The 12,494-nt window shown below is 42.2% G+C and overlaps 1 protein-coding gene across 1 annotated transcript in view; it reads right to left on the bottom strand.

Moving 5' to 3' along the window:
- FER1L6 (fer-1 like family member 6) overlaps positions 1-12,494 on the bottom strand; it is a 64,291-nt gene that overhangs the window by 40,952 nt on the left and 10,845 nt on the right. Inside the window, exons 7-11 of the mRNA XM_030964663.1 lie at positions 7,837-7,915; positions 6,191-6,347; positions 4,882-5,068; positions 3,111-3,303; positions 1,737-2,077 (exon numbers count right to left, since the gene is read on the bottom strand). Of these exons, the coding sequence (XP_030820523.1) occupies positions 1,737-2,077; positions 3,111-3,303; positions 4,882-5,068; positions 6,191-6,347; positions 7,837-7,915 (957 nt within the window). The remainder of the gene's footprint in view (positions 1-1,736; positions 2,078-3,110; positions 3,304-4,881; positions 5,069-6,190; positions 6,348-7,836; positions 7,916-12,494) is intronic.

Here is a 12,494-nt window from a genome sequence, read left to right as displayed (position 1 = left end):
TTATGTATTCTCTATTTGAAACTGAGAAACAGCAGCTGGAAATAAATCCTTATTATGACTATTAATTTTTGTTGGTGGGTGTTACAGCAGGGTTTGTTTCTCTACCTGGGGTATTTCACCAGGCCCAAGACCAGAGTGTCTGAGCTATTCATAATAATGGATTTCTTGCATATAAAGGAAAATTTATATGGAAATAAGTGTCTTTGAATGTCATCTCTATTAGTCTTCAGAGAAGCACTGAGAGACAGAGGTAATTTACAACTATATGAGTAAATAAAGTAACAGCAGAGCACAAGTTCACATAAGTGCAATTACTTGTGGCTTGCAATTACTCATGCCAGCTCACACACTCCTTGACCAGCCCCAGCCAGCCTGCAGGCCAGAAATGCCAAGGCCAAGGAAGTGAACTTCTCAAAGGTAGGCCTCAAGACCAAAGAACAATTGCTCCTCTTCCAGTTACTTGTAGAGATGGAGCGGAAAGACCAAGAATCAGAAGTAATAAAGGACACAAATATCTTAAGCGAGCTGGAACTCCCACTACAAAAGACAAAGTTTTGATCTATGACAGAGAATCACAGAATCATCAAGGCTGGAAAAGACTTCTGAGATCATCAAGTCCAAATTTGACTGAACATGCCCACTAAACTATTTCACAAAGCACCACATCTATTCATTTTTGAACACTTCCTGTAATGTGACTCCATCACTTCCCTAAGGAACATGTTCCAAAGCTTAACCACTCTCTTTGTGAAGACATTTTTCCTAATATCCAACCTGAACCTCTCCTGGTACAACTCATGGCCATTTCCCCTTGTCCTATTGTTAGTTGACAAGGGGAAGATGAGGCCAAGCCCCCCGTCGCCACAATCTCCTGCCAGGTAGTTGTAGTAGATACAGTGAAGTGGGAGGAAAATTGGTTATGAGAATATTTTTTTCCTATTTATTGGATAAAAAAACCTGAGCTTGCATATGCTGCAGTTGCTGTTGCTCCCAGAGAGTGACATGGCAGAGCTGAGAATTAAAGCTCAAACACTGGCTCAGCTCCAAAGCCCACACACCCTGCCACAACTACCCAACCTTCTCAAAGCCCCATAGTGCAGATTTTCCCATAATGTAATCCTATGCAGCAGGTGGAATTAGGTGAACAACATCAGTTACCACTGGTGAAACTGAGCACATAATTTTCAGCTCTTCCTCTAAAGGGATTATCAGCCTAACACTAGCACCACATTGGCAATGCAGTAGTAAATGAAGAGACTAAATCAGGCTAGACTGTATCTGTCTCTCTGCATTTGCACAGATTTTATGTCAATGATTCTCTATTGACTTCAATTGACAACTACAGATTTTCTTGAATGAATGTAGGAAGTCAGGCTTTGACTGACTTCCTGCATTCCCAGCTGTCCACACTGGTTCTCTGTCCATTAGCAGATATTATGTCAGACAAGTTTCTAGTAGGAACATGTGGATGCAGCCAGTGCAAAAGGAATTATATGAGAGGAGACTAAGTTTTGTGAACACCAAATCCTACTTGAGAGTTTTTTGAGTTACAGGTACACATTAATGCTCCATTTGTGCTGAATTATTGTGGGGAAGTCCCAAGACTGTGAAAGCATGGAGAAACTGTGGGGAGCACAAAAAGCAGCATTATATGGCCTGAGCCCAAATACACACACCAGTGCCATTCTTGGAGGTTTAGAGACACATGACAACCAATCTCTTAATATCATACTGACCTCTAAAGGTACATCAAATGGCTCAACTTCCACTTCAGTTGAGTTCATCTTGTCTGAAGGAGAAGCTGACTTTCGGTCCTCTCCTACTTTGTCAGTTTTGTCTTTTCCTTTGAGTGCTTTATCTTTAGATGACAATTTGATATCCTTGATAATGCTTGAAAACTTTGACTCACGGGCTCCTCCTGAAAGTATCTCCACAGCAATCTCAAGGAAGAGACGTCCCCTGAAGGAGACCCCTTCTCCAAAACCTTCATTAAGCTCCTGGTGGTCATCAATGAGGCTGTGGCTCCTGGGTGAGCCATAGAGATTGATCCAGGCAGGCCCAAAGGTAGGCAAAAATCCTGGAGACAAAGTACCTTTGTGACTTTTCTGTTGGGTATTAGTGTGCTCTCCTCACTGTCTGCTGCAAGAAATCTTGCCTCTAATGTCCCAAAACCCAAACCTGGACCCATTTCTGGGCAGGGGGGGAATCACTTCACACAGAGCACTGCTTTGCAGGACAATTCTTAGACACCAAGGAACCTCTGTCAATACCCAACCACCTCTGCTGGGTTGGATCTCTTTCTCAGAAGGTGATGGTACCACACCTACTGGGCAGGAGGTCTATTGCATCACTTGGAAAAAGAGCTTGCTGCTGCAGACTACAGACTGGGACAAGACGGGAGAGGATGGAGGCTTTCTCCTTTAGGTCAAACTGTTTCAAGTCTGTGTCACTCAATTTATACACATTTTTCTTTTATTTTCTGGTTAAGGACTGAGATACACATTTGGATTGGCAGGTTTAAGGGGTTACTGCACCTTCACTGAGCTGCGATAACTGACCATGCTCCACATACAGGTCACACAACATAAACAAGGCTATACAGGTAGACTCAAACATCAGTGAAAAGACTCCAGGCAGAGAGTCTCTCCTCAAATAGAGCATAACACACTAGCCCATGGTGCCTCCCTGGGCTATGGTTGCACCCAGCTGAGCCTTACCTAAACACTTTGCTTCCAGTGGGTAGATTCAAAACACAAGCCTGCTCTGCCTTTGATTTTCAATGATTTTCACTTTGTGGCTTCATTGCTTAATAGAAACTCACATGAACTATAAACGTACATCTGTCATCCTCAATGGATTAGAGTAGACTATTGCCACAGCCACACAGATGGTAACAAATTATGCAGCAGCCCTTTAACAAGAACAGCAATGTCAGACCCTCCATGCACTGAGCACAATGTAACACAATGTGAAATTAAGCAACAGAAGGTGTCTCAGAACCAACACTTGAACTCTGGACATCCCTAAATTAGAATTAGCCAGTAGCAAGATCCCAGGCAAGTAGATTTTACCTCAAAGGTATATCCTGGAACAGATATTTTCCCCTTTACCTTTGTCACCATCTTGTTCATTTGATATTTTCTTCAAATCAATGAAGTGGGTGGCCAAGGCCACATCATTCATGCTGCCTTCATCCCAGACCTGGATTTTGACTCTTCGACAGAGTGGAGGGAACATTTCTTTGAAGATAATCTGCTCGTGCCACACAGGATCTGCACAGTTCTTTTGCACTGTTGTCCGGCCCTGGAATGGAAGTCCAGCAAATTTAATTCCAGAGGCGTTGAACTCTGGATAATGGCAATGAGTACAGCAGAAATTGCACTTAGCAGCATCTCTCTGGCCATTTTTAAAGCACAAATATGCTCTCTTGAAAGTACTCTGGCTTTTCTATTAGCTGCTTCATTTTAGCCATAAAAGACCACATTATGGCTAAAGAATTCTCACATGCACACAGCAGAGCTAGGAATAAAATCCTAGCTCTGGATTTTATTCAGGACCCTTATTAACAAAATGTACCTGTAAAGCCAGACTTTGGCATTTCTTCTACAAACTGCACACCTTCAAATGTCTTTTGAAATATCTGGGTAGTGATGATGCAGTAGTTTTCTTCATAAAAGACTAAATTCATTCCAGATTCCAGGCTGTGTGTACCAATGGGATTACTTTAAATGAGGCAATTTATCTAGCATAAACTATGATAATTGTGGTTCATGCTCTGGACATATGCCTGTGTGCAAGAGGGGTAGGTCCTGGAGCTGTTCCTCCGAACCTAAGGAGATGGCAGGACTATCACAGTCTGTGCAGTCACTGGTTGTGGCAGGATTTACACTCTCACATTAAATAGAGAGAACTGAGTCAGAAAACCCACCAACCCTCTCTATAAAACCCTAATTTGCAAACCAGTGTGCAAACTCACATCAGTGACCCATTCCTGTCTTCTTCAGCCCTCTATTGAACCTGAGGGTGTTCCATGCATTTGCCTGGTTTAACCCACAGCAGTACTTTGCAATTTGGATTCATGGCAAAACACACAATCAGCACCAAGATCCATGTTCTCATGCCTGAAACATCTAAAAAGGACTAACTGGAGCTGTCCCTAAGGCTTCCTTGCACACAGAAATCACTGCTGGCTTAAAATAGTTTCCATTTTGATTCTTTGTTTATTTGCACCAGTAATCAAGACAGGCTCCCTGACACAGGGCTTCATGGTGTACCCCAGGGGAACCAGGCCCTGGACCTCCTCTGCATTCCTCTTCCACCAGAGTCAGAAGCCTCTCTAAGCAGTAATCTGTCTCACCATGTTTGATGCTGAAGTTGCTCTAGGAGCAATGAAGCCAGGCAGCACTGCCAGTCTGCTAAAATGCTTACTCCACTCAGGAAAGCTGAGAGGGTCCTGAATTTCAGCAGACTAATTCAGAAATCAATACATAGCCCTAAAAGCCTGATTGAACCACATTCACTGATTTCAGCCCTGCTTCTTTATTTCACTCAAGGGAGACCAGAACACAGCTCTTACCTAATCCCATGCTGTGTAAATCACTGTCTTGTAACTCAGTGTTTTAGTGCTACAGAATTCTCTTTCCCCTCCTGCTGCCTGCCTGTAACCTACTGCTGTGAGCCTGTTATTAGATCTGCTGGCATTAAATGTCTCCATTACTTTATTTCTGCATAATTTAAGAACTGAATATTTTCTGATGACCAAGATACATGTTTTACCTGATTCATGTAACTGTAAGTTAAGGGCATCAGCACAATCACCTGCCTGTAGCACAGCTAATAGGAAATAAGGCCTACTTTTGTGATCAAGAGGATCCCAATTACCATTTGACCTGCAAACATGACCACCACATAGGGATCCACAAGGTCCTTACTGTCGCCTATGAATGCTTTGGTGACATTGGCCATGATGCTGGAGTTCATCTTTGGAAGTCCTTCTGCTTTGTAAATTCTCACATAAAATCTGGCCCATGGTCTTTCAGATGGAAAGCCTTTGGGGATCAAGAGATTCCTGAAAGGAAAAGAGAAGCCGTTGTCTTAAAATTGAAAACTTGGACAATGAAGTGATATTTTTTTCCACCAGCACTGTGATCTTGGGTTAGCATGCACCTGAGAAGACACAAAAAGGTGTATGAATTTGCTTTTTCATCTGAACAAAAAACAATCTTTTTACCACAAGAAAATTATATGGCATTACTCAGCAAACTTTTCTATGTGATATAGAATCAGGTCCAGTCAGATAAGGTTTTCCAGACCTTGTTCAGTAAATTCTGAATATGTTCAAGGATGTAGATTTCCCACTCTCTTTGGGCCCCTGTTTTGTTTGACCATGTCCATGGTAAAAACCAATCTGTTCTGTAATTTCATTGTTCTTACCTGCCTCCAAAGCCTCTCATCCTTCTACTGAAAAGAGCCACTCATCTGAAAAGAGCCTGTCTCTGCCCTCCTCATGTATGGTGCCCATTTGAATGCTCTCATTTAGACTCAAAAAACCAACATTCACCACCTTTCCCCACAGACCATGTGCTCCCTCAGCTCGGTGACTTTCCACAGACTTGGTCCAGGATGTCAGTACTGACCAGAAACATTGCTTCAGTAAAATTTAAAGTATGCTGGTAGCATATTTACCACCCTGAACTTCTGTATTTTACAAGGAGAATGACAACACGCTTGAGTTTATCTAAGGATATGGAAATATCCATACACTCACATCTGAGGGTGGAGAAGGAATAGGTTTTCCTCATATTTTTTCTTCTTTCTTAACTGCTTTAAGTAATCATTAATTGGTTTCAGATCAATGAACATTCTATCAGGGGTAATTTGGAACTTAGCCAACAGGACTTGATCAATTCCATCAGCTGCAGAGAAGTGACCCTAATGTGCCCTTCAATTTAGATGAGAAGATTGTAAAAACTCTCTTTGAGCATGTGAGAACAACCAGGTGTACAATGTTATCCTGCTATTAACCCTGAGTTAACAAGGAAAGAACTGAAATGAGAGCAGAGACTTATTGAGGCACCTAGTAAGGAAGAAAGCAGTAAAAAAAACCAAACAACAAAAAACAAAACAAAACAAAACAACCCCAAAAATAAAACAAAAAACAAAAAAACAACCAAACAAATTATTGCAGTACTTTTCAATCTGTTCCTCAGTATCAGCTGTTTTCTGTGCGGCTTGTATTGCATCACCTTTCCCCGTCACACTGAGGTCACACTTCAGGTACCCTTTGGCTCCTGTCCTAATGTCAGCAGGGTCAGTGAGAAGTGCCCACTTGTCACAAAACTGATGACCTGTAAGAAGGACAAGCTTAAACAGTCAGGTAGAGGATATAAAAACATCCAAGTATTTTCCTCTTCACTCCCAGAAAAGGTACATCAATGTTTGTGCTGTCAGGAGAACTGTGCTGAAATGGATTTGTTTACCAGACACTTCTAGAGGGTCCAAAATGTTTTGTGATCAAAAAGGCAAGCAAAGGATTGATCCAGAGCTTGTCAGAAACAAGTTCATTTTCATCACTGTTTACTGAGATCAATGACCACAGACCAGTGGAAGCCTGGGTGAGATCTCAGCAGCTGAACTAAGACTGAGCCCTTATGAGGAAGGGCCACCTCTTTGATGAGAACTGTCTGAAGATCTCAGAACTCTGGCAGCAAAACCCTTGCTGGGTGCTGTGGCCACTGTAATGCTGGCAGACAGCTGAGAAAGGGAAGGAGAGTGGACAGCCATCAGAGGAAGAATGAGCCAGAAGCACATTCAGCTTCATCTTTCAAGGAGGAAAATGTCCAAGACAATTCACCCACAACAGCCCTTGCTGTAATCCTGTTTCAACAACCCCATCAAGAAAGATCCTAAGATCTCATGTTAAGTCATTGGACATCACCTTGGGTGGGTCAAGGAGTGGGAAGGAGAGATCACAGAGTACCAGGGATATAAGCTCAAGATCAACCCTCAGCCACCACCCTCCTGTTAAAGTGTGAGCAGGAGATACAGGACAGAATTCAAGACTGGCACAGCCTGAGCATGGACATGGACTGCTCATTGCAGATAGGCCATTCCTCTCTACTGACTCTTACAGGAACCCTGCAGAGAGGGTGGCCCAAATGACTCTACACTCTTGCTATAACTGTGTGACATCTACAGCAAGTGGCTTAAATATGTTCCTTCCCAAAGAGGAAGAGGAGACCATGTCCTTGAGTCATTTTGGAAGAGAAAAAGGCACACGTTTCGTGGATGGTTGTAAAAACTCCAAAGAAGAAGTAGGTGATCTTTTCTTAGGTTCAAATGTTAGAAAGCACTGAACTGCTCTGAAGATGACAAGTCAAGTGGACCCAAGTGGTCACCTCTTTGTCATCTTCTCTCTCCTGCTTCTCCTCTTGGCTGGTGCTCTCCTCACCATTCCTTCCCCTTTCCATCCTGGTCTCCCTCCACTCCCTCTACCCCAACACAGGTGAAAGAGCTTTGGATGCTCTTTGACAAATGAGTACAGTTGGATTTTTGTAGAATATTCAGCTGCCCACTCTGAATACTTAAAGAAATGCCATCCTTGAAAAGTGCTACCCACCAATGGGCAGATTGCCAAGGTGTTTTCAGGGCTGAACTTCTTTCCAACAATTTGGCTGGTACCCTGATATCCAAATAGGAAAACAACTCTCCCAAAAGTTTTTAAGTTGGTGTAAACCACAACCATCTCAGTGGAAAAGCAACATATCTCCCTCTCCTCTCCTTCCCTGCCTCAAATCTCTCTTAGCAGACAGAAAGGGCAGAAAATGCACCACTCACCTGGCTGAATGTACACCGTCCCCAGATCCACTTTAAAGGAGCCTATCAGCACACTCCCAATCAGTTTATTGTGCATAACCTGTTAGAAAAAGCTGATTAAAGAATGTCACTCTCTCTCTTCACAGTCAGCCTAAGAAAGAGCATCCAAAGATCACATTTAGTTCAGAGGCAATAAGCAGCCACATCCAGCATCACCCAAAACTGGGGGCACATAGCCACAGCAGATACAACCAGTATTTGAAATATGTCTTTTACCCAACTTTGTGCCTATTTAGAAAACAATACAATTGCATCTGAGTGGAATCACACAGGTTCATCCCAGGTCCCTGGGATAGAGTGCAGGAATTAGATCAAAATTAGAGCACCTGCTCCTTCAGAGCAGGTGCAGTTATATTACTTACCCTGGCAGTTTTAGCTAAATCATAATGAACATAAACACATGGGATGTAACTGGTTTCACACTATGCTGCAGAAATCCTATCACTGTGCAATAGCTGAATTGCCATAAAAACAGAGCACACTCAGAGGAGAAAGAATGTGTTTCTTGGCAACATTTTAATGTACATATAAACCAAGAGAGTAATTTCTAATCTACCCCCCCCAATATTAATGAAATCAGAGAAGTGATATAGATGTAAATTAGATGGCAAGCAGGCCCCAGTGAGTCTGTCTCTGTATTCTTCCTGCCAAGTGATGAATTTAATTTAATATAATTCAAATTTAATTAATAATTTTCAATTGCCATGATTCCCAGACCTATGTATTTCTGTGTCTTGTTTTCAAATACTTGCATGTGGTTCCCTTTACAGACAAGGCAGAGGCTTCTTCTAAGGGAAGATTTGCTCTAGAGCTGCATTTCTCAAAAAATGTGTCTCACCTGGTTTCAGAATAGCTAAAAAAGTTGAAAGCTATTCCTTGGTTGTGGAAAAGCCTCTGAAGGAGGCCAAATTTTCTGGAATGCCTTGCCCAAATTTCAAAGAGAAACTAAGCTCTTTCAAGTCTACAGAAGTTAAATGTAAGTATTGTAAGTAAACAATCAGGCCTCTGACAGCATTTCAGGAGTCTGGGACACATCACATTCTCTCTTTAGACCTACACATTGTAGATAAGGATATTTCTGGATAGGAAGACTTCTGCAATTTTGCACTGGATTGGTCATGTGACTTTATTTTCTACACTTTTCAAGAGCAGGAGACATACATTTCCAAGTAAAGATCACTGACACCTTCATCAAGATTCACCAGAAAATTCAAGAAGTTTCTAATTGCAATATAATGTTTTTCCCTGTTAAGGCCCTATGGCCACTGTGCCACTGTGACCTAGGGAACATACTCAGCTGTCCTTGGTAATTCCTCACTTCAACACAGAAGCAGTTTCTAGAGCTGAAAAATCAAGAGCGGACAAAGGAGCAGTTTTACTTTACTATTAAGCTGAAAAATTAAATAACCTTCATGTGGAAAAGGAATTAGTGTGAAGTTAGTGCTGCATGCACAATTACTGCTTTTCCTCAATCCCTGGTGCTGTCAGGTCCCATCAGAGCACTGGACCCTCCCTCCTGTGAGGTTGGACTAGAGCACACACAGGGTTGGGAAGAAGCCTTGAAATCTGTTTGGCTTCTCCCTGAAGCCAGGCAATATTGCAGCTTTGGAGGAATATGTGGGAATGCCCAAATCAACAGATCCAGCTAGGATAGATTAAAGGGGGAAGAACGATGTAGATTTTCTGTAGGGAAAAAAACCCCACAATCTTCTTTAAGACTCAAATCCAAGATGAGGGTATGTGGTGAGTCCAAAGTGGCTGCTCTTTGCTCATTTCCTCTCCATGACAGCCTGTCCAGAGAGTGTTAGATGTTAAATGTGTAAAACTCACTTGTCTGTCCCTGAGGTTTGCTTTGTGGAAAGTAAATGCCCCTGTTCCACTGAAATGATGCAGGTTCCCACTCCCTGCAGTGCATGTTGCTTTTAATGCTGAGGCAATAGCTCACTGCTGCTATCAAACACTCTACATCTTTCCTCATCCTTTTTTTTCCCAGTGTATTTTCTTCTAATGCAACAAAGCAAGTGAGCATGAAGTTTATAGCAAAACATGTCTTGTCTTCTCTGAGAGGGAGCATCACATCCACACCACATCTAATTAAAGATTTGTGTCTTTTCACACTTGACTGTAGATGACTGAAGGATTTTCTTCAGATTTTCTGAATGAGCACAAACATGTTACACTGAGAAATAGTTCAGTAAGGGAGATACAGGTTTAGCACACAAGGGTCACCTTAGTTTTACTATGGTATTACCACAAGTTTGCTGAAATATACTGGAAGGTAATAATGAAGAAAAAAATCTAGTAATTAGCAGGTGCTGGGAAATTGAGTGTCTCATTTTTGTCTTAAATGCAGGGTTTGAATACAGCTAGACGAACTACTAAACTGATGGACAAGGGCACTAACCTATTTTGTTTTCCTTAAGCTTCCATATGCAGATAAGTTCATAATGGAGGCTGCTAATCTTTGTTTCTTCTTTAGTAAGCTTCATGCTAAGCAAGTGCTGTGAAACTTTCCATCCCTCAGGGTTTCCTTCACCTTCAACACACATATTTCCTCTCTTTGTTTCTATTCCCCTGATAGTTTGCATTCTCCAGAACTATGTTGCAAGGTAATGAATCTCTGTTTTCAGTAGCATACATGAGCACTGCCCAAGGTTAGTTCATTGTTGTTACTGAGCTTTTTCCTAAAGTCGTTTTTACCTAGAAGACCTTTAATTTCTTAGTGTTGCACCTTCATCAGCTATAAATAAAATAAGTTTGCCGAGCCTGATGAAACTGTGCAGATATACAGCAGGTAATGGTGACATGTTTTCCCTCACCCCCATTGCAGTCAGAAGAAATCTGGCACTTCCCCCTCCACCACTGGATATATGGAATCTTTATCAAAAGAATGTGAGATTGGAAAGACTGGCCATATCTCAGAGAAAAATAACTCTACATCCCCAACAGCACCAGCAGCACACAGGAGCTGGTGCCTTGGCAATGTGCTGCTACATGAACCATGTCTGAAACACCTATGGGGCCACAGGCTGTGATATGTCACAGCTGTGAGGTGATATCTGCTCCCATGCCATTGCCAGCCTGTAGTAAATTCTGTCCTCACAGCTGAGATCAGATCTGCAGATACCTTATGTAGTTATGAACTTCGTATATCTGAGCTTTGAGCATGGAACAGTGGATGTTAATGGAACTTTGGGATTCCAACTGTCAGTTTATTCCCAGCACTGAAAACCTAGCTGTCCAGTTGTCCATGCGTAATGAACACATTTTATTCTGTAGCTGGGAAAGTCACTCTGTTGGCAGCTCAGAAAAGGAAGTAGATAGTGATGTGTCCTATAGCTCCTGAGCACTGCTTGTTTCTGTCAAGCTCAACCAGCCAGACCTTTTCCTGGTGTACATTATTGAAATGGACAAAGCACTCCAGAGAAAAAAGAGCTTTTCCTGGAGCAACAACTGTTGCACTGTTTATTGCCAGAGAAATCTCTGACAAAATGGATGGACTTTTAGCAAAAACAAGAGTTCAAGAAAGGCACAGCTGTTGAAGTTTCCAAATACTACAAACACAGCACTGTCCAGAGTCTCATGAGATCTTTAATTCCTTAGCAGCTTTGCTGTACGTGGTGATGAGTTTTGGACTAGATAATTAACATGGTTCCATAGACTTGGCCTTCCAAACTGCACCTCATTATCTAATGTCCAAGCCCAAAAGCATGTGTGTCTTCCATGAGGACTCTTCTGAAATGTCACAGAAACACGGAATCATTTAGGTTGGAAAAGATCTTTAAGATGGAGCCCTGTCATTAACCCAGCATTGCCAAGTCCATCACTAAACCATGTCCCCAGCAGCTACATCCACATGCCTTTTAAATCCCTCTGGGGATGGTGATTACACCTCTTCTCTGGGCAGTCCACTTCAATGCCTGTCTACTCCTCCAGTGAAGAAATTTTCCTAATATCCAGTCTAAATTTCTCCTGGTCCAACTTGAGACCATTTCCTCTTGGAATGTCCTGTCCCTTGTTACCTGGGAGAAGAGACCAAGGCACACCTGGCTCTAACCTTGTTTCAGGTATTTGTAGAGAGCAATAAGGTCACCCTGTAGTTTTGCTGGGACTTTAGTTGCAATGAGCAGCGGAAGCAGCACTGAACTCTTGGAGAGCACTCCCATGCTTATAGCAACCAACCAGGCAGCCCAAGAGCACCTGCTGGCTGAGGAAAAGTGTCTGCATTAGTTTAGCTTCATTTAGTTAGAAACAGTTATATCTGAGGAACTGATGTAAACGAGAAGTTCCAACTCAGTCATTTGAATCAAGTGGCAGGTTGAAAATTAGATGGATGAAGGCAGTGAGAAGAGAGAGCTAAGCTGAATTTCTCATTCTTCCTTGCAGTTTGCCACAGCAGCAATGAGTATCCCTGAAAATGCAGACTAAATCTTCCTTTTGGGTATGTTCCTTCAAATCTCTGCCAGCTGACTCCTCCTCCTTATCCTCTCCTCCAGCCTCTTTCCTATACTTCATGGTGACTTTCTAGCACTCTTGGTACCTAAAATTGTTTATTTTTAACTACATTAAGAATCCTTTAGATTTGAAGTGACACAAAAACAATGACCTTTACTTACTGT

This window comes from Camarhynchus parvulus, chromosome 2 (assembly GCF_901933205.1).
Source record: "Camarhynchus parvulus chromosome 2, STF_HiC, whole genome shotgun sequence".
In the NCBI taxonomy this organism is placed as follows: domain Eukaryota; kingdom Metazoa; phylum Chordata; class Aves; order Passeriformes; family Thraupidae; genus Camarhynchus; species Camarhynchus parvulus.
This window is presented reverse-complemented; position numbering and strand designations above follow the sequence as displayed.